The sequence below is a fragment of the Ceratosolen solmsi genome, unplaced genomic scaffold, assembly GCF_000503995.2.
Source record: "Ceratosolen solmsi marchali unplaced genomic scaffold, CerSol_1.0 scaffold3, whole genome shotgun sequence".
In the NCBI taxonomy this organism is placed as follows: Eukaryota; Metazoa; Arthropoda; class Insecta; order Hymenoptera; family Agaonidae; genus Ceratosolen; species Ceratosolen solmsi.
In genome coordinates this window covers 3,134,101-3,157,990 of record NW_011948428.1, presented here as the reverse complement: position 1 = coordinate 3,157,990, position 23,890 = coordinate 3,134,101, and the positions used below count along the sequence as shown (strand labels likewise).

Genomic DNA, 23,890 nt, shown 5'->3' with positions numbered 1-23,890 from the left:
GAAGGGGATCAAGTAGTATATAAATAGCTCACAAAAGCTTGATCAGCAGTGCACTAGAAGTAATAACAGTTTAAAGGGATTTTATTAGTTGCTTCATGCGCCACAATAACTATTGAAGTAATGCTGATTATTTAAAAAGAAGAAATAATTAATAAGCACGATTCGAACAATACGAAGTGCCGACCTAAAATAATCTAATTTCTCCTATTAATATATGACCGGATCTTGTACACTTATATATATATATATTCTTTCTTCGAATTCCATACTGACAAGTTCTTTCATTCGCCTCTATAAAAAAAATAATTCGAGCAGCCCGTACATATATACACTTACCCTACATTCATCCAGACAAGCAACAGCATGTCTGACGGTTTTGTTGAGCATTCAATGCTTAAACTTTTAAACTCAGCGCACAAAACGAAAACTACTGGCCCGATTGATAGTAAAGAATGAGCCGATCTTCTCTAAAACGTTAATCTCTTCTTTATTTTTCATTTCATTCTTGTAAGACGAACTTGTAGCTTACTTTCAGATGCCTTGCTACTTGTTTGTTTGTTTAATTTTTTTTTTTTTTTTTTTTTTTTTTTTTTTTTTTTTAATTAAAAATTGTTTCTCTTTATTAATTATGCTTTTAACTTGTAGACGTTGCCAAATAATTTAGCATAAAATCGAATTTCATTTGCAATGCGTACGTTTATTATAAATAACTATATCGCATATTATTATGTGAATAAATAATACGTCAGTTTGATAATTCACAAATCTGAAATTAAAGATTTTAAATTATAAATTTTAATTAAAGATTATTAAAGATTGAAACGATATACTTTATTTATATGTACACAAACACTATTTTATAAAATAAATTTTGTTTCACTGTAATAACAAGGACAATCGAGGCATTATATATACTTCCAATGAGACGTCGTAATTGCTCGTTGAATTTAAAATTTGCGATATAAGTTCGCTTCCATATTCAATAGAGAAAGTTGAAACCAATAAAATGAAGAAAATACTATACTATTCGTATTTTTATACCTACAAATTACGCCCATAAGTTTAACCTTCTATAACTTAAATGCACGAAATATTTATTCATTTTCTTATTGTAAAAATATTACGCTTTTAAGGTTCTATAGTCAAGAGCGAGGTTCCCTTTATATTTAAGTATAATTCTTCGACCAATGCCACTCCATTTGGACCTTCCAAATCGCGCCCTAAGCCCTCGAAATTTGTTCCATAGGAATTACGTGCGAAACCCAGTGTGGATGGTGAGTTGGTGGCAGATCTTGTACAATGATATATGACGACGATTCTTTGTGAATCGGTGAGGCCGACGACGGTGAGGATTATCAAGCAAAAGCGCCATCTACATTGAGCTTTACGCTCATGATCAGCAGATGGCGCATCGTTAGAATGATCCTCAAAGATAAGCCGCTGATTAATGCAACCTCGTTGTACGTCGCCTCCGGCGAATCCTTCAACGGCGCTAAATTCAGCATCGGCATTCAAAATTGATGCGTACAATTCGGCGAAACGACTCCCTAGATCTTTCGCTCGGATAGAAATTCGTATCACCTCCTGTTACTCTCCCCGACCCTAACCCGCGTCACTGTGATAAGCCTTTATTAGCCGAAGATGCCACGCGCGTATAATGTTACCCTTTATGTTGCAAACGCGTCTATTTGTAGAGCGCGCATGAAATGTAAACTGTGGATGCCAGAGGAATTTACGGCGCGTTTCATTTGAGCGTGAAATTTCGAATGACAAGCAGGAATTGAAAATGAATGTCGGATTGTATTTTGACCCGTCATAATGTTGGAGAGTCCTGCCTCTTACAGAAAAGTGATCGAAATTTTGGACAGCTAAGCTTGAGATGTCAAAAAGTGATTTCCTGCATCGCCCCTGATAAACTGTCATTGCAATCGCCGTATGCCGAGTTCCCTTTTTTCTGTTGAAATTTCCGTTCTCGCTTTATTCGTTTCTCCCTCTCTCTCTCTCTCTTTTTTTTTTTTTTTTTTTTTTTTTTTTTTATCATTACAAAAGATTATTAAATAATGCTATTTTTCCACACTTGTCTTCGAGTCTTATTGGAGTCGGTGCCAATGACTTCTAATTAGACATTTGTGTTAACTATTTTGGAATCATTTTGAAACTTGGACTTTAGCTGTTGTAATATTCGCTATTAGTAAATTGATTGCGTACAATGTAACTCGAGGATTCTCTTGAATCTCGTTTGTCAAATATAAAAAATATAGAACAATAACAAAATAAAAATAAAAAAATGAATGAATGAACGAATGAAACGAACGTATATTTAAAATAATTATAACAATGTCAATTGGTAAGATGTTGTCTATAATGATTTTATAGTGTTACGTAAGATTATTCCTCCCTACAGTTATCATTATTCAATATCCGAGGCTGTAGATGCGAACGATTAAAAGCATTAAGAACCAAGTATGAGAATTAGCTAGATATTTGAAACGGAGAAATGGCAGGGATGGCAAAAATGTTGAAAATATGAATACTCTTCTTTACACTTAACACCCATTTGGACTTAATGTGTCAATTAATTCATCGGAAAGAAAAACAAAAAAAATAGCCAACGCTTTCTGGGCTCTTTAGCACAACAAAACATAAATAAAATATAAATTTTGTTTTCACCTTATTACGATGAATCGCTTTTTTTATTGTGCATTAAAATTCCAAATTCGCATTCAGTTAAAGCGCTTTCTTTTCGAAACCGCATACATTTTCAGAATTCTTGCGAAATCGTAGGGGAATAACCGGTCGGACTTTGAAAATATTATTTCCGTTTTTTATTCTTTTCTCCGGGGTTCCCTAAAAGCCGATGAGAGCGGCCGTACGAGAGGAGAGCGGCTAAGGCGGAAGAGGGAAGAAAAAGACGAGACAGCCTGGCATCGCTCCGGTCTCACAATATCCCCTCTTTCTCTTTCAGTATTATCTAGTTTCGCTCTGTTTTCGTAAGTCCACTCGTTGTGGTCATCGTCGACGTAGCCGAGAAATCTTAAGCTCATCGTGCCCTTTTTGCATTTAGTTGTGCAAACGGATTCTGACACTCTTCGGCAAAACTCATTTGAGAAATCTAATTTAAATGCTATTCGTAATGAGTTTCTTTTTCGTCATAATGCTGAATTTAAATGCTTTCTCCTCTCATTGTTGATTTATTTCTTAGAGAATGATTATTGAGAGACTCGCTATTTTTGTGAAAATTCATTTCGCCGTTTTCATTAGCATATTTCGAATTGCATATTTTGTTTGATAATAATTTATAAATGTCACGCATAAATGCTAAGAGAACGTTAACATGTTATTTTTTCAAAAATTTTAATTATTATCCATTGAAATTTCAATGGCTAATCTAACTATTAATCGATTATTATAATCGAATTTACAAAGGGTCTGATAGTTCCTTATCAATTTTAAAATTGTATCAATGGAATAAAAGCCTCGCAAGAGTCCTTTATATATACATAAATTAAATTTAAACAAAACTAACAATGCCAAAACAAATTAAAAAAAATAATTATATAAAAATAAGGATTAACTGTGAGTTTCGAGAGATGTGATAATTCTGTAACATTGTCTTTAAAGTCCATATTTTATGTCAATGTGGTTCTTGAATTTTTCGTTTTAAAATTTAAAATTCCAATCATTTCTTGAATGCGCGTATTTGCATCGCAGATAGTTTGATTACAAATAAATTGAATTCCCGCAAAAGCTAAAGCTAGGTATTCATTATTTTTAAGATTTATTTCATCTTGAAAAAACAACGTGAATTAAATTCTTAACAAAATGGCTATAAAGTATATTTAAAAATTTGTACTTATTAATCGGTATGTTGTGATTTAATGAAATTTCCCAAGACATGTATTTTACTCAAGTAAAAATATGCATTTTTTGATTCATAAAATTGATAATGAATGTTTCATTAATTATTGAAATGAAGACATCTATCTTCTCTATATTTGCGAAGAAGTCTTAAAAATTTGTTGGGAAATTTTGGCTTTAATGGTAATTATTTAAAGGTAAATTGCAAGCACAATATATTAAATTACAACTAAAGCGACATATTAAAGCGTATCGTATAACATTTCGTCGGAGACATATTATTGCTTATAATTAGTGAATTTATTGAAAAGTGCAAACTTTTGTTAAAATTATTCTAAGATATAATAGATCATTAGATCCTTGTTAAACTAAAAATAACAGAAAAATGTCGAGCTTTGGCTTCGTGTCACTCTCTTTCACTCTCGCTCACTCATTTACTCTCTATTTGTACGTGTATTTTTTAAAAACAATGAGGAAGGGGAAAATTTTGAGAGAGAGAGAGAGAGAGAAAGTGTGTGTGTGTGTGTGTGTGTGACAAGGTGCTCGTGTGGTGGAAAAACGAGAGAAAGCTCACGAGTGAATAGAAGAATCGTGCGAGAGAGCAGCAACACTGCTGCTGTTGGTGTTGTTGGTGTTATTGGTGCTGCTGTTGTTGCTATTGCTGCTATTGTTGCTGGTGGTGGTGCTGCTGCTACTGCTGTTGCTGCTGTTGCTGCTGCTACTGCTGCTGCTGCTGCTGCTGCTGCTGCTGCTGCTGCTGTTGGGCTCCGCTCCACAACAAGTGGTAAGTGCTCGGGCTCTCAGTCGCTCGGCAGCACTTGGCGCGACTGGACGAGGAGCGGCTCGCCTCTCGCACGCCCTCCTCCTGTACCACAGCGGCGGCCTTCCTCGGTTTCTCCCGCATATTGCGAGGCAGCCACGCGCCAACGCCGGACTCCCCCGCACACGAGAAGCCGTCGCACGGCCGGCGAATGGCGGCCGCCTCCGGTGCCCAGGAGTCCGCGACCTGAGCCCCGGACCATTTTGCCCGCTGGCGCGAGCTCCCCTCCCCGGGAGGTCGTGCGGCCTCATCATGCCGGCCCTGACCCTCGTGCTCCTGGTTCTGATAAGCAGCGGCACCTCGGCCGCCGACGTCACCAACACCGCGAGGGTACGTATATGAATTTCGACGATACGGGACTTTTGTGATGTTGCGTCTCTCGTTACTATTTTATTCTCCTGTGACAATCGCGTTGCGACATCTCGCTAGAGCATACACGGGGACGTCGTGGCCACAATCGTTGCCGAGTCGTTCGATACTCGGAGCGACCGCTGTACTTTTTCTTAGCCTATAAAGCTTTTAATATAGGATTTACGTGGTTTGTTGTCATAAGATTGTATGGGAATTGTCGACCGGCTTTCACCCCGCTGCCCCGGCTTACTATGATTTTTTCGAAAATGCGTTGTCAGCCTGTACGCGACGTCATAAATCGCGTTAGCTTGAGGTTAATGTATGATTTATGATTTTAACTTTGTCAATTGTCTTTTCACGGTTTACTCCCAATCAATGAAGTTCCATTTAACGAAGCTTTTACTCTTGCTAAATCCAATTGAGTTGGTCGATTGAAACAAATATACAGTCTATTATGCGCTATTAGTCGATATTATGAATGCAAGTATTTTATACTTTGCATATGAAATATGTTAGTTTTATGGCTATTATAGTAAATGCACGATAAGATTTATCAATTTGGTACGATAATATAATGATTTGTTAGCTGTCAATTAATGGGTCATTCTTGTATTTTGTTATACCAACTAGAGATTGTATTACGTTGATTATTAGCAGTCGATAAAGCCTGACTATCTGTTAAGTGTTTCAGTAATTTTAAATAAAAATAATTCATCGCGATTTCAAATTATTCCGATATCTTATCAAATAATATACATATTATATATATATATATATATATATATATATTTTTTTTTAATTTCTAACAATAACATAATTTTTCTTATACAAAAAATTCAAACGATCTTGTATTCTCGAAAGCTAACAGTAAATCATTGACTTATCATACATTAAAATACTGCCTTACTTAAGATTTAATTAATTACTGCTTATCTCATACGCGGACCTATAATATATTATTCAAATTAGTAATAATATCAATATAGTCTCTGTTTATTCCGTTACGGGTTTAATTTTGACGATTTTCATAATAAATGTAAGAAAGAATCCTACTACATTAACTTTAATCGACGATAATTATTAATTTAAGGTTACGTTTTTCAATGTCTTATCAACGATAGTGCGCGCGCGCGCGTACACGCACACACACATATAAATAATTTTGCTCTTAACGCAAATAAAATGTGCTTTAAATATATTTTCATCACGACTATTGTTTTTTGATTTAAATAAGACTATTTGTCTTATCGTTTCGTGTAATCTTTAAATTATCATTTAAATGTCTTTCAACTCATTAATTAATATCAATGACGTCAAATATTACGGTGTATTCGATCCTTGCATATGTGCTTTTTTCGTCTTTACCTTGACCATTTTATCATTATCATTATCATTATCATCATTATTATTATTATTATTATTATTATTATCATCATCATCATTGTTGTTATTATTATTATTATTATTATTATTATTATTATTATTATTATTATTATCGACATCATCATCATTATCATTTTATTGTTTTTACATTTTAAATATATGTATACTTTTCATATAATAATAATTTTTTTTTGGGCGAACGAATAAATTCACTTATTGAAATACACATACTTGTAAACTTAAATAAATTAATTTAATTTTCTTTTTTATTCACATGCAATTAATCTGTACATTTTTTAATTCTAGAAAATATTATACAATGTTTTGAATTATACATTCAAATGATTTATGCTTTTTTTTATTTATTTATCTATTAACGTTCTAGTTATCGCAGATTATACAAATCTCGTTGCAAATATTTTTGGAGAGGGATTTGTAATTTCCAATCGACCATTTAATGTACTCGAAAGAAAATTCGTTTTTAAAATACGGCTCTTGCCTGCAATTCTATATCTGAAGAGCATCTCAATGTAATATTTTCATATATAATACTACCTCAATAAATCCCTATTGTCATGATATATGATTAATTTAACAGAAATCTCTTTCAATATATTATTAACACTTGAAGTGGCGGCATGAGGTTAGCTTCGATAATAAATAAGGATTACCGCACGTTATTCCCTCATTTTTAATTAAACATGAAACAACTTGAAATTCATTGAATACTGGATGAATAATAAAATTGGCTTTATGAATTGTCACAACTTTTTTCAGTCATGCCTATCACGAATATTAATTCAGATTCCAAATGATGCAGCGCCTCATTATTATCCCTCGAACAAACACTAATAAATGTCTGCGTACTCGCTTTTCGCGCGGGAAATTAAAATAGTAAGAGTAAAAAGGCGCTATCGAGAGAGCATAGGACTATGAAAGCGATCGGGAAAGAGGAATAAAATTATCCATGCAAAACGCTCGATATCTTGCATTCGCCTCTCCGAAGGAGCCAAGGAGAAAAGCAGCGAGCGCTGAAAAATAAAAGAATCCAAAGGATATAAGTCGGTGCGCGGCAACCACAACACAAAGCAGCTTCCGACAACGATAACCCAAACGAGGGCTTCTATTCTTATCCCGGTCATATTTGCTTCTTTTTTTCCCTCGCGCTATCCTTTCACGCGGCGAGCGCGTTATCGCTGCCGCGTAATTAATCACGAGGCGCTCGCGCGCTCCCGCATGCGCCACAACCACCGCGATTGTTTATTAAATCCCCCCGCGTTACGATTACGCTCCCTCCACCTCCCCCCCATCGCCCAATCCCCCAATCCCCCAATCCCCCTCCTAATCCTCCTCCTCCTACCCCTCTCCCCTGCCGTTCAACCGCCCCCCGTCACCACCGCCACCGCCATCGCCACTGCCACCGCCTCGCCGCGAAATAAACAATTGCCAAGACGGCGGCGTCTCCTTTCGATAAAAGGGTTCAAAGTGAGCCGCGATGATCCCGCCCGCACGCACGGGAAATCCAACGCCGGCAACACCTCGAGACATAACATTACGCCCCTCTTTTCTTCCTTATTGGCATGGCAATAAAATTCATGAACGGACGCGGGCTTTATTTCACCGTGGGTGGGGTGGGCGCTGACGCTGTCGAGGCCATTATCGGCTCGCGGAAAACGAAGAGCAGCGATCATTGTCGCGGCAAATCGGTGTCGTCCTCGCGTCCCACCTCCCGCCCCTCACCAACCTTCTTACTCCAAAGATTAGGCGTATTTATCATTTGGCTCGAATGACTGACGATACGAGATGAATGTATACACACCTGTGGACATCGGTATTCGCAAGCCGGTTTTATATATAATTTCATCATCTGCGATAATTATGGTGTACTTTCTTGTTGGAAATCGTTAAATCTCGTACACTCCTTATTAATCAATTTATTTGCGATATTTTTATGGTAAACTTTGGCTTACCAACGTTTTGATGGATTAATAAACCGAGAGTTTGCCATTTCTGAAAATAATAGCTATTTAGAATGCTGGTGTAGTGCGTAGAGAAAATTGCGGCTGCGACGTTCCCAATCGATAGACGAATTTTAACGCCTTGTAAGCGCTAGTAATAAGTTCGACCATCTTTTATAATCTAAGCGAGAAATTAATTACTCGCTATGTTTTGTCGAAATATTTAACCTTTTCAAGACTTTGAGTTTCTAATCTTAAGAGAAGGACTTGTTCGCTAGTCACAGTCTCTGTTATATGGGTAGTTATAGATTAAATATATAGCCATTAATACTAATTAATAATATATTGTAGAAAAAAATACGAAAGAAAAATAACAACAACAACAACAACAACAACAACTACTACTACTACTACTACTACTACTACTACTACTACTACTACTACTACTACTACCTACTACTACTACTACTACTACTACCTACTACTACTACTACTACTACTACCTACTACTACTACTACTACTACTACCTACTACTACTACTACTACTACTACCTACTACTACTACTACTACTACTACCTACTACTACTACTAACTACTACTACTACTACTACTACTACTACTACTACAATAATAATAATAATAATAATAAGATAATAATCTGCATAAATTCATACATATACATTTAATTTTGTATGCGATTATAATAAAACTGTTTTATTCTAATAATAAAAGGAATAACTCGAGGAACGTAAAATGTCATTAGGTTTAATTAATCTCATTAATACAGGGAATCTTTCGTTTTAATAGCTTTCCGGTAGTGTCAATAATTTCTCTTGCCTTTGCGCGATAGACGCGTTAAAAGTTAATAATTTTACAAGCACGAGGAAGCCATTTGTCTGTGAAATGAAAAAATGTTAGAGAAATATCAAACAATGTAAGAAAAGAAAAAAAACACGCGATCCACTATTAACGCGTAGATTAGATTTTAAAATTAATTATCGCAGCGTGAGCATCGAAAGAGCGTATTGGAAGTGAGATGGAAGAGAAGGTGGCGGTAGGCAAGGGCTTTCTTACGCCTCACGCGCCTCTTACCCCTCCATGTACCCAATAACGCCGGGCCAACGGAATATTTCACAATAAAACGCATCGGCATCGGTCTTTCACGCTATGTAACGCGGTGCTCGTATCCCGCGCACTTGAGTAATTGTTCGCGCGATGGTCGTCGAGGATGGAATGCACTTCATTGGATTTATGCAAATGCGCGCACGTAAGCCGGGACGAATCGAGACCCCGGCGACATATGACTTGGCTCGAGATCCCTCCCCGCCCTCCCGCCCCCGTCGCCACCGCCCCTCTATCAGCGACCAAATCGCCGATACGATTGTCGCTTTATTTATCGAGGATTGCGGGACATTCCATTAATACGTAACGAGTGACGTCTACGGGAGTTGTTGCTGGTACTGGGTCTCGAGCCTCCTGGCTATGGACTCGCTCCGCGTCGGGCGTTGCTCTAGGTTAATCGCAGCCAGGGAAACGGATGAAATTGTCGTGATCTGTCGTGACTACCGACTACTCTGTTACCCTTAATTTGCTGTTTCGGGATAAATGGCGCGTCGTTCTCTCGGAAAGTCTTATTCGTGGCTCGATGTCGCTAGGGGAATCGAGAGTGGGAGACGCTAGATCGGCAAGATTAGGATACCTCAATCGCACTTGCGAATCTACATTCTGATGGTAATGAGAACTATGCAAGACTTCATAAAGTGCGAGGTTGTCATAATACCTTATCTACTTTTCGCCATAATCGACGAAGGAATCTAGAAGCAGTTGCCGCATTAGTTTCGAATTTAAATTAAATTGAATTTTTTAAGAATAAAGTTATCCTACATATTGCGGAACATGTAGGTTTTGTCGATGAAGCTTCGAATGTGTCGATCGATCGATCACGGTGTCTTTGACTTCGTGATTATGGGAGCAACTTGAGAACCCAAGGTGCTGCAGGTGTGGTACCTATGGACTAGATCGCATCGACCATCGGCAACAAATCCGCCAAAAAAGTTACACGAGCCCCTCGCCTCGGCCGTCAAAGAGACGTAAACACTATTGGGCGTACAGTTGACGGGAAATTGCCGCACTTACGTGCGCGTACGTAAGAGGTGCGCTACCTCGACGGCGTTGGCTCTCGCCATTAAAATGCAAACTCGGGTCGTCGTTGGTTCCAGAATTGGCTACGCCTCGTCGTCGCCGCGGCGACAAATATATCGTCCATCCAAGTTCCCCTTAACACGTTATCTTATCCGCGAGCGGTTACACGTCGAAATGACAATTGTACGTATTAGATGCTGATGGATCGAGTAATCACAATGGACCAAGGGGACGGACGCATGCGCAACCTGTTCGGCTTAATAGGGCCATTGCTTTAGTGGTAAGCAAGCCAAATTTTTTTGGCTAATGTAAGGACTTTATGCCGCAAGGTTGCGCTTACGTCACCGGGCGTTACGTAATAAAGGGATTTTGTCGAGAGATCGGAGAAATAGAAGTATTATACCAATGATGTGTCTTCGCGATAATTGTCGAATATTTATATGAAAATAATGGTCAAATTGTAAATAAAGTGATCGACGAGTACTGAGCGGAAACGATGAATTATCGTATAAATAAATCATTGCGAAATACAACGATAACGGTGACTTAATGCAACGAATCGTTAATTATCGATAGGCCGGAATATTCCGAGTGAATTTCATTGTTAGCAGAGTCAATAGTGCATTAGTCGCGAAAAAGAAATGTACGATGACGCGTGAATGAGATAAAGCGAGAGAATAAGAATCACGAGAGGAATATGAAGATGAACCGTTCAATAGGCCATTCATTACAACTATAATTATACGCTCGAATGCGCATTTATAAGTTTCATTATTTATAAATACTCTTGTACAACAATTATGCATAAATTGAAAATGTATATCAATTACCGGTACTATTGAGTCTTGAGTCAATATGCATTTGCGATGAAATGTATCGACGTATTAGTGAGTGATATTATGTTATAATGATGAACATTTATTTCATTGTTTAATTAAGTTCCATTTGAAAATATAAATTTAATTAATATTTCTTTAAACGACAATTAGCACGTTATGATTAGACCGTACATTCTAATTTGGCATTAACAGAGGATACAAAATTGATAGAAAGAAAACAAAAATGTAGTAGATTTTATTCATTTATTTCACATTTTGGTGAAGTCTACGTGGTATTGTCATAATGGTTACGAAAATGTTCATTATCCTAAATAATCGGTAAGTAAAATTAAACGAGATATTCACGCATTCGTGCCCTCATATGATAAGTCGTAGGTACAATTTTACATACAATTTTACGTACAATTTTACGTACAATTTTACGTACAATTTTACGTAAGGAGGAGCGTCCGATGAATGGTATTTTTGGCCCGCATAATCGTTAATATATCACAAATTTGACTACAATGATAATTAAATATTTTGTTAATAAAGCGTCTCGAGTGCGCGTCTGTATGCTTATCGTTCGAGTGAAAAATAAAAGTACGAATGATAATGAGTAATTGATATGTCGTTGGAAACAAATTTACGCTGCCTTATTATGCCCGCGGGGACAAACTTTTGGCAGATTTGCGTTAGCTCGACAAAATTGTCGATTCCGTCAGAGCTCGTATTTTCGATCAACTTTATCGCGTTCGATGCAAACATTTGCATTCGCTTGTTAAGGAGCACCTTTCGATCCGCGGATAGGAAAAAGAAAAGCCGCATATTAATTAAAATTAAAAAGGACTGTTTACAAACGAATGGTAATGCAATTACTTTTCAGCATAATAAATAAACGGCTACTAGTTTTCATCAAAAGGCTCTCGAGGCTCTCGGACCTCGAGGCTAGGAGCATAATTCTCGCGATTGATTTTGTAAGATCAAAGCCACCATTATCCGCTCGATCGTTGAGGTTGTACAACGAGACGTTTCCATAAAGCACGTATCGATATAAATTTCAGCCTTCGTTGCTACAGAATAACGAGCTTTATCATTTGAATATAATCACACGTGCATTAATGAAACTGCGTTAATATCGCACCAAATGGAGTCGATGCCTCCGCAGGCGTAAATATCGATTTGACAAATAGCAAATTAGATCTTGATAAGCCAGCGAGTGCTTATCTACTATCTCGGCTGCCTGTTGCGCATAGCATTGAAAGGCGATGGCAAGGCGCGTGGAATCGCAACATTTTCGTAATATTTTCAAACGAGCGCTCCCACGTGCGCCCGGCCCCCGCCTTGATTTTGCAATCTAACGGGGGATCGCGTCCGTTGGGCAATAATGGCCGAATTACGATTGCGAGAGACGCCCAAGTCGTCGATCACCGTACCTCAGAGGAGCGAGGATCTCGAGGATTCGCGAGAATCTCGCGAGAGAGGGTTGCCGCCAAATGCATATTACATTGATGCGTTGTTTCAGGAGATAGGCAGTAAATGGTAGATGGAAAGGGGCTGGGTGGGAGTGGGGGAGGGGGTGGGGGAGGGAGTATGGGGAGAGGGTGGGGGGGGGGTCAGTTTCCCGAGGCAATTAAAGGGCCGTGTTGAGCGGTAAATAAATCCTGGGACGATTGGTCGCGGCGGCAGCTGTCGATACATAAATATAGATAGCTCGGCCAAAGACTCGTCCAACGTACGTGTAAGCGATCGTTTCCTTTTCATTTCTCTCTGGCCTTTATGCGTCCACGGAATCATCCTTTCCAACTCTCGAGGGCCCGTTCAATATATATACCAGAGATACTTGCCACTATCCTCTTTAACTCTCTCTCTCTCTCTCTCTCTATCTCTCTCTCTGTCTATCTCTCTCTCTCTGTCTATCTCTCTCTCTCTCTCTCTCTCTATCTATCTATCTATCTATCTATCTCTCTCTCTATCTCTCCCGTTTACTGCACTGTGTGTACACGGTGATTTTCAAGCGCGTTCGCACGTGACGAGCGTCGAACCATGGGAAGACGAGGCGCTCGTGGCTGCACTAGGAGGTGCCTCTTTTATATCTTTGGCGAACTTTGGAATATTATTCTTAAGAGGCCTTATTATCGGCGCCCGATCGGACATCTCTAATTCATATATGCACGCGCTCTTTGTTCCTATTGACCCCGTACAAAGCTCCGGCCATTGCCCAGGCTTTTTCATTTATCCCGGAGATTTTTTCAAGCTGCGCTATCGTCTATCGCCGAGTGCCGATCGTGGCATTTTGTCGCAGGACGCGAGCGTCCATTGTTTTTGTTGTAGCTGATACACGTAAGAATTTGCAATTCCCACGGACTTATTAATATTTAGAATTGCCGTGCTTACTTAGCAGCTGAAAGATGCGTGACGCGACGAATTATTTCGTGCAAATAATAATAATAGGTAAAAATAAAAGTAATAGTAAAAGTAATAGGTAAAAATCTCTTATTACACTTTCAAAGTTATATTTAATATTAACCGTTATAAATCAAGATGATACATTATTTCATCAACGTCTAATCAACGGAAGTAGGTAACTTGTACTGTAAAGGACCTGTCAATGTATTTCTACAAATTCTGCTATCTCTTTATTTCCCGGTAAAATACATTGATTGGCTACAAAAGTTTATCAACAATTCATAAATATATGAATATGAGTGCTGGATGTATTGACTTTTTAAAAAAAAAAAAAAAAAAAAAAAAAAAAAAAAAAATCGACAAATTAGTCAAAGAAAGTGTATCGAAATATGAATGTAAGCGTACAATAATGCCTTCGGTATTTGAAATTCCTCTTTACTTTCTAAGGTTTTTCAATTATTTGATCGACCAAGCTGATTTTGCTCCTCCTCCTCCTCCTCCTCCTCCTCCTCCTCTTCCTCTATCCCGCCGGTCAATCAAGATACTATTTATAGCCTAATGATGATTAAATAATTACTATCTTATGATTCGTACGTTTGATCTATTGTGAAAAATTATCTTACTATGTATATCGGTAAACTAAGTATTCTATAATTGTTTGTTTAATATTCATGAAATCGTTTTAAATTTAAATTCTTAGCCATTGTTAATTGGAGTGCTTAATTCAAAGTATAAAGGTAACGTAAGATCGCAAATTAATCTACATAGTCCAATTTTGAGAAATCTCGTTGAAAAAATTAACAAAGTACGAATCGTGTAAGTAGATGTTTAACGATGCTTAAAATAAACAACCAAATCGCTCTATTTCCGCTGCTCTCGTTGTGCATTAATGAAGCTTACATAATTTTGTGTGCGCTACTATATTTTTGAACTCTCGTTTCATCCTTTTCTCGTACACATACTTACTTAAGGAAGAGTTGATTATGATACACTACAGTGCATACCGACAAAATCTCTCGGCAAACAATTTATCTTTAACTCGTGTGCACATTATCATGGTCAAATGCAGACGCGCGCGTGCGCGCGCGCTCACTCACACATAGGCACACTTACTGCGTCGGAAGGTCGCTATGTAATATTACATGTAGTTTTGAAAGTTCGATTTTTGCTTTTTACCCGTTATTACGGCAAGTAATGCAATATTCAAAAAAGTTGGAAATTACTACTATCAAACTACTACTATCACTGTACTAAATGGCAATAATCGGAATTTTTTTTTTTTCTTCAGCGGCTAATTTCAGTGCATTATGTGAGCGATTATTTATTTCAGTCAGATAATTCTTTTATATCTATGTGTCTTAGAAACTGTTTCATGTGTCAATGTACTTTGGAATAAAATAAAAAAGAAAAAAGAAAAAAAACGACAAGAGTGACAATTTTACAGATTGTATAGACCAATTAAAAAAATTTTATCTTTTTTTTTTTTTTTTAATAATGTTTTTTAGATTTAGAATATTTAAAAAATGCTAAGTATACAGAAGTGTTTTCTTTCGTTTAACAATCGCTTTTACTTCTTTTATCTTATCGTCTGACTTTTACACTTTCCTATATACTTTATCTCATTTTACTATTAAAAATTATAACGTAGTTGATCTATGAAAGAGTAGTTACATGCGATTACATTAAACTTTTAACAAAAGATATGATTAATGAAGAGTGCATTAATTACAGTAATAACAAAATTTACTCGGAACATTATTTCAGAAGTCAAACGAAAATAATATGTTTACAAGTCATTTTCAGATAAAATAGCATATACCAAGGTCAAATTTAATATTACAGATATAATTTGATTATAAAAATTTTTACTTAGAAACTATATGTTTTTCATGATATGCATTCGTTATAAATAATCTTGAAAATATTCAAAAAGAATGTTTATATTATAGTCGTTCTTTTTATATGCAAGTTTGCAAGTGTCTATTATACAACAATATTTATATTTAATTTTACCTCAGATAATACCTCATACGCCTTAATCATAATGAAGTAATTTAAAAGTTTTATTAATTGGTCGTGTTTCTATATTTTAATTATTTGACTATATTCCACATAATAATTGAACTGCATTTTTCACATGTTCAAAAAAAAAAAAAAATTGTATACTCATACAATAAATATATACTATACACGTATTTTCGATCATAAGAAATCAAATGATCGTCGCGTTCTTTTTACTTTCATTCCACTTTCAATGCTATTATTTTCATAAGAGGAAACAATTAATTTTTTATTCATTAACTTGACACTGAAATTATTTATTTATCTAAAAATGTATATTTAATAAATATACGATGTGATAGTATGAGATATTATCGAAGAACAGTTTTTCCTTCTTATTGTTATTTTTATACATGTTTATGAAATATTTGTATATAACATATATAATTAGAATTTCCACGTAATTATCAGTTAAAAAATTCAATAATTCTTTTATCTTGTTTGTTACAATTATATCTATTGTATTTACTTATTCCCTAATATGCTGATTAAAATGTAGTCAACAATGTAATAAATAAATCTCAATTATTGATATTTGATGCATGTAGAATTTAATAATCTTTATGTATTACAGCAATTTCATAAATCAGTATCAATCTCGTAGAGAATAAATCATTAAAATATTAAATTTACAATTCCTATTTCATAAATATTTTTTCATATAACAAGTGGCTTAATATTATTTTGACCCCCTTTCCTGTAGTAAGTATTTAATCATCTAAATCACAGTCATGTTAATACTTATCGAGTGAACGGGTAATCGTATAATTAATTATATAATTATAAAAGTATGCTAATACAGAATGTTGCATATCCCAATAATATTTGATTATTTTTCGTATGCCCCCACCCTCTTCAGTTTCTCCTCTTATTTTATTAATTAAACTATTTATTCACGCCGATAAAATTCATTTAATTTCGACTTTTTAAGGCTATAATTAGGCTTTAAATCGTAATTATTCTGTGTATTTTTATTGAAATAATCGTTACTATAATTGATTTCAGTATCTGTGACAATATCATTAATGTTTGCAATACAATTATAAATTGCATCTAATAGAGAGATAAGACGCTTTAAAATTCAACCTTTGATAAGCTTGAGTGTTCGGGTTTTATTTATTGTTGTTGTTTTTTTTTTTGTTTTTTTTTTCTTTGTTCTGTTTTTTTTTGTTTTTTTGTTTTTTTTTTTATTATGTTTAATGAAACAAGAAGAGTTTTCTCAAATAAAAATTGTTTGTTATCTGTAATGAATGCACAATTTGTTCAATATATGCATAAAGATTTCTGTACGACTATTTCGTTAATGGCCGTGCAATAAGGGTTGCAAATAATGTAATTTAAATTATACGCTACATTTTTACTTACATTTATATTCTTATTTACTTTTTAATAGAGTTTACACGCAATGGAACTCGAGATTGTAGGTCAATTACAATGTCATTTTTTGAAAAGGATCATGACGAAATGGCGCTATAAGCGTAACTAAGTTGCCGTATTAGTTTAGTCAATACAGTAGTAAATCGATTATAAAAATTGAATCCACTCGACACTTACGATAAATTCCCAATGAAATAATGACAAGCGATGGTGGATAATTATCGACATTTCATGCGTGATTTACGATAATTTTATATTAAAGGATTCGGAGAGGTACCAGGATTTCGTACTTAAGCTCTCTTGATACATTTACCATTCTTTAAAATAAATCTCTTAACCTTCGCACATTCCAGTCGAATCCACTAAGAAATTTTTTAACCCAAATTCCAGAGAGCATCGCACCGACAATGCGTAATTAATAGAGGCTGCGCAAAGAAATGAGACGCCACACCAGTAACACACACACGCGCGCGCGCACACACACACACACACACGCATATATATATATATATGTGTGTGTGTGTGTGTGTGCGTGCGTGCGTGCGTGCGTGTGTGTGCGCGCGCATCATGTGCATATCTGTATACGTAACATCGTGAATATACATACGCGTGCGTGCATAAGTACCAACATATATTTCATCTAAGAAAACCTGTTTGGGCAGGTCCTCTCTTCCCGGGCTCGCTCTCTCGCGCGTATCGCCGTTAAACACGGCGGATTCCATATTAACTAATACAGTCGGAAAGACACAAACACAAATACTCGCTTGGTGATTCGGATATAACAATTTAATGACGTGGGTCGGTGCTACGGTGCCCGTTGCTCTTCACTCCACTTTTCGTATTTTGGCTCACCGTCAATCCTACCTTATGCGCACCTTTATAATGCCAGTCGCTCTGCAAATGCAAATTATCCAGGATTTTGTAACTCTTGTTGGCGTAGGTCGTTAGTGATTTCAGAACATTCGGCAAAATCCCTTGAAATTGTACGACTAAAAAGGTCTAGCTCGACTCAGATAAAATAAATGTCAGCGAATAATTTTACATCGATCGAGTAGCTATGACGTATATCTATGAATAAAAAAAAAAAAAAAAAAAAACTTCATATCTTTTTAATTAAATATATATAACTAAATAGTGAAAATGGCAATTTTTATGAATATTTACCATTGTATAAAACTTGGTACTCATACTCTCAATCTCACATCATTGTGAAAGTCCATAAAATATAAGTCGACGTTTGATCCGAACCACGTAATTTCGAGAAGCGAATCTCACGACGCGGAAGACTTCCTATGTACATTGAATGCAGCTCGTGTTCTCCGGACGCTCTTAGGACACGCGGGATTCGCCCGCCAGATACAAATGGGCGCGCGTGTGTGTAAGTGCGCTCGCGCGTGTACATGCCGATGCAAGATCTCGCACGCATTCTTAGCGAGCCGTCTGCCAGACACCTGCGAATCTCTCGATCTCGCGTATACGTTTTTCAATCGATCTTTCGACTCTTGCCTCGTGAGCTTTTCCATGCGGAATATTTAACGAGGCGGCGGCTGCCTCTCGTTAACGGGCGCGTTGGGATCCAGTTGATCATGCCAAATTGTGGAAATAATCGAATACGCTCGGTATAAGAGGATCGAACGGAACTTTCGGAGTCAAGAGAAATTCCGTGGTAGTGGGATACGATGTCACAGATTTTTGGTATCCAATTCGCGTATTGGAATCGGCAATGAAACTTACTTCGGCCCTTCGCCCATAATTTCGTGCTGCCTCGTGGTACTAAATATAGCTTTAAACGCTTTACAGTTTATTTACACAATAGTGAAAGTGCTCGGCTTCAAACCAATACAAAGATATAATTTATATAAATAGAGAGTGCGGAAACGCGTAGTTAAAGCGATAAATTTTCGTGGTTGAAAATAATAGTGTTGCTAATACTGCTTTGTTTATTCTGCAGACGTAGTTGTATAAATAATTTACGTAAGTCCGGTAATACGATGCTGATTAATTAACGTGAGAAGAAATTTTATTCTTACTTTTTTTCTTCCCCCCATTAACAAAGCTGCAGTGTCAATGACAAGGAGTTAAAATACCTCTCTGAGCGAATATTGCTCTCGTCAACATTCAACTTCACATGCACACACCTGACCTGCAATACTAAAGCTAAGCGTTTGAGTGTATTGTATGGTGAACAAATTTTGTAAACGAGAATAACCAATTTTAAACACTCTTATCTTATAAAAGCAAACAATAGTTAAGTAAATCAATAAAATACGTAAATTTTGTATTGAATAATTTTCTTTACATAATAATCTATATAATATGTTTCTTTAAGAAGAATTATAATGTGGATTGTGCTTTGATATACGTATCTAAAATTCCGTAATCTGAAACGTATTTCTATTAGTTAAATAGTGGTAGTCAAAAGTTTTTATATCAAATCGAATACTTGGCTCGTATTTTTAATATTTATTCACACTTTTATGCTGATTTTCTCATAGTTTCGTCAGGTAAAATTTTAACTGCCCGTTAGGCGTGTATTATTTATTATCTCTTAATCATTTAATCGTCATCATCGCTTATCAATAATCATTAATTTAAATAGTGTTATTTTTTTATTCGACACTACGAGCGTAATGTAATAATTTTATAAAAAAAAATTCCTTTATATTTTTATCCTTAAATAGTGTTTCGATAATTATTTACATTTCGAATTGATACTGATTAATGGATTCTGCGTAATTAAATATTTAACAAATATTAACTTTCGATTCTTTATTTTCAAGATAATTGTATTTAAGATTTATGATCACTTTAAGTTAATGCTCGCGCATGGATTCATTATACGAGTGTAATTTAAGATTTTTGTAAAAATAGCTTTCGATACTGAGATTCATGCATTTGAAAATCGAATTTGATAAAATGCCATTACGCTCGCGCATACTATTTCTTAATTACAAATATTTCAATCTTTCATATTTATTATTGCTTTTTTTTTTTTTTCACGAGCCTCTTCCAATATTTAAATAGAAATTGGAAGTTAACGCTTCCAATAAATAAAAATAATTGCTTTAAAGAGACTAGAATTAATTGCGTTGGTACTCGCGCGCCATAAGAATATGAATGGTAACGGTACGAGATGATTATTAATTGGATTGTAAAAGAAATTCGACGCTCGAAATAATAAATCGATTGTTTCTCTATCGTCGTCAATTTCAAGTTTTTTTTTCGCATTATATATGGGAACATATGAGTGTTGGCAGTTAGAGAGTCAAAGGAACAAAAAGCACCGTACTCACTCAGACCGGTATTTAGAAAGCACTTAGGTCGCATGTATAGAGGACAGTGATTGCGAGATGCATGTAATGGCTAATACGTTTTGCCTAATCATGCGATGCATCGCTGGCGCGCGTGTTTCGGAAATAGCGTGGACTAATCCCGATAAAGGAACTAAATGAACGTACTTACGTGAGAAGGATGAGGGGTAATGGTAAGGGGGGTGGGGGTGGGGGGTGGGGGACTAAACCCATCGACAGACCGTTTATTAATATATTCAATAGGGATCGCGAGCACGTAATCAGTCAAGTTGCTTGGACGGCGGATTTTTCTTCAATCTACAGAATGCGCCATAAAGTTTGTACAAATAGAGGATTGAAGTTTAAGGTACAAAACGTCATACGAACTTCGCGATGTAGCGTGAAATATAATGTCGCATTCTATTCGTGCATCCTCTTGAAAGTGATAAGATTGAAGGATTAGGTGTATCGTAGCTTTTTACACGCACTTTTATTTTGCAAATATTTATCTCACCAGCCTTAATGGAGACAAATTTTCATGGATTTTAATTGATTTTCAATTGAAGTAATATTCACATTCTAGAATGACAATTATATCTCAAAGTGCGTATAGACTTGCGTATATATTGCACGCGTCTATAAGATTCGCGAATAAATACTGCGAAAGTACTTTTATTACTAGAACGTTGAATTGCTAATAGGAAATATATTATTCAAATTTCAGTTTTTTAAACTTTTTAACAATATTTCCTTACTTTTTTCTTAATTCTATATACGACTAAGTGCATTGCTTTAAAATTATTAAAATTTTTAAAAATCATTTTTTATAATGAATAATTTACAAGTAGTTGAGTAAAATAGGGTTGGCATTATTGTTTTTCAAGTAATTTCTGGATAGCCAATAGTACTAATTGCCATTAGTTTTTAAAAAATATAGACTCGACACATTGCCTCGTCCAAGCCTCTATAAACACCATAATTTTCTTAGAGTTTGTACTACAGTATATCACTGTTTCCACGTTTCTTGTCTATTATCATGATTATTTTTCTTACCGAAACAATGGTTTATTTAACACGATTTTACGCTTTCTTGTCCTTACTAATGGATTTAACTATCGAATACTTTTCAACAATATGTATGCATATACAAGTTCATATAAATAAATGATTTGCTTTTTCTTTCTATTTTTTTTTGTTTTTGTTTTTTTTTTGTTTTTTGTTTTCTAATTATATGCCTCTTTATGATACTATTAAAAGAATAACTTATTCCTCGACGTAGTACGAATAGCACTGAGATTTGCAAGTGTAATTTTAATTCAAGCACTTCAGCACCGTTTAGTCGAGTCTAGTACGTAACTTGCGTATTAAGCCATGAGGACAAAATAAATAATTAGCCTTTTGAAAGTGAATTGTGTTTAACAATTTAGCCGTTGTTTTCGCCTTCGCGTTGAATTCGCTTATACTAAAACACCGAAACTTTACCATCTGGTCGGCGTTAATGACGATTGAATAAAGTATCCAGGACTCGAGGATATCGTGCGACTAATAAATCAACCGTCTCTTCTCATCCGACTCGGTGATATTATCATCTCTTCTAACGGTTAAGCTGTCGTTTGTACATAGATCGTTTGTCATTGTATTTAACGTCCCGAGTTTCATTGTAATTGGCAACTGGACTTACACGGGACATTCAAATTATTCTGCAAGCACCTTTTCGTGGACATTTATGCCCGCAATAATTATTAAGTTGTATGGACATTGGGAAATCCCGTACTATTTATTTCCTATTATCCTTTTTTATTTCTCCTAGCCAAACTTGGTGTTTTTTTTTTTCATTTTTTTCTTCTCTTAACAATCCTTAATTATTCGGAACACTTCGTGTACTTAAATTTACATAGTAAAGAATAGAGGTTAGGGATTTTCTAATTTACAACTGTCACGTAATTTTATCTGTCTGGATATAAAAGTATATTATTTAATATTGCTTATGCTTATGTTTAATGTGACGGCTAACAATTGACAATGACTACTTTTCATTTAATATACTAAATTTCTGGACGAATGTTATGATCAATTTTCTCTATCTTTCACCAAGATATTTTATTAAAAGTTATCAATTAGTTCGTCAATTTTAAAATTTATAAACAATATAATATGACTTATGTTAAAATTTCTTTTCTGTATCTATTGTAATTTTTTAGACGTTAAATTTTAAACGTTAATAACATAAAAATGTGAAAATAATATCGTTTTAGATTAACGAAACAAAATGATAAAAGAAAAAAATCAAATTATCAACACTATTTAAATATACATGAACGATAGTTTCTCATAACATTCATGCCGGTTCTCTTACAATTATAATTCTGATCGGTAGATAATAATACAAATATTTACGTATAAAGGGAATTCAATGGTTTATGGTATATTGTAGTATGAATTCAATGCGCTAAAATTTGAAAATTAATCGATACATTTGAAGGTGTCGCGAAAAAACTGAACTGTGCTAAACAGATTTGCGCGTTGTAATTCACCGTATCATTTCACAAAAGATTTAAAAAGTATAAGTTTTTCTCTCTTTTCGATTTGAAAAAAAATTAATAAAATATTCGAATGATACGTAAATGTACAAAAGTAGACAATATTTATTATTTGCATTTTTAATCAACCATCAATAAATACCATTAATTGTTAATATAGAAACACTAAATGACTATATTGAAAATATTACATCAATTTCGAAAACATAAAAATGATTATGATTAAGTTGAGTTTATGAAGGATTTTATCGGTAGAAAACATTTTCTTAAATACTTGTATTCAAACATTTGGAAAAGATTTTGAAAAATCTTCCGTTTTTACCAAACTCTAATGATTAATTATTATTTTTACTTAAATATATTTATTTAGTAAAATGAAAACCAAGCTAATCTTTTTTTATCGAATCGTGGCCAAGAATTTCGTAATCATACGTATCTCGAACTTTCGTTTTATGCGTAAGCAACTCAATAATCACAAAATAAAAAGATCTTTTTAACTGTGAATCCAAATCATTCGTGACAGCATATTCATCGCACACATAATGTCGCCATTGATGATGACGAAGCAAATTTCCTGTCATCAACAATGGAAATACATGTGAGTACGGTTAGTCAATACATTTCGTTTAGTGATAAAAATCAATACTGACGACAAACTGTTAATCCATAACTGTGAATTGACATATAAGTCCTTGAGTGGTGGTAGAAGTGGGAAGGACGACCTTGAATGGGGACAACATGGAAAACAGCAAATACTTTGGGCCCGGAAAATTAATCGCATGGGTATTTAGATATTCTGATATTTTTTAGTAAAAAATATGGCATTGCATAGATCTCTATAGATCATAATACATTTCTCTGGATCTTATTAATCTATTGAA

The 23,890-nt window shown here is 35.2% G+C and overlaps 1 protein-coding gene across 1 annotated transcript in view; it reads left to right on the top strand.

Moving 5' to 3' along the window:
• Positions 1 to 4,650: 4,650 nt before the first annotated feature.
• Positions 4,651 to 23,890, top strand: part of magu (SPARC related modular calcium binding-like protein magu) — a 40,197-nt gene continuing 20,957 nt past the window's right edge. The window contains exon 1 of the mRNA XM_011501450.1: positions 4,651 to 5,008. Coding sequence (XP_011499752.1) covers positions 4,931 to 5,008 — 78 coding nt within the window. The 5' untranslated portion in view covers positions 4,651 to 4,930. The remainder of the gene's footprint in view (positions 5,009 to 23,890) is intronic.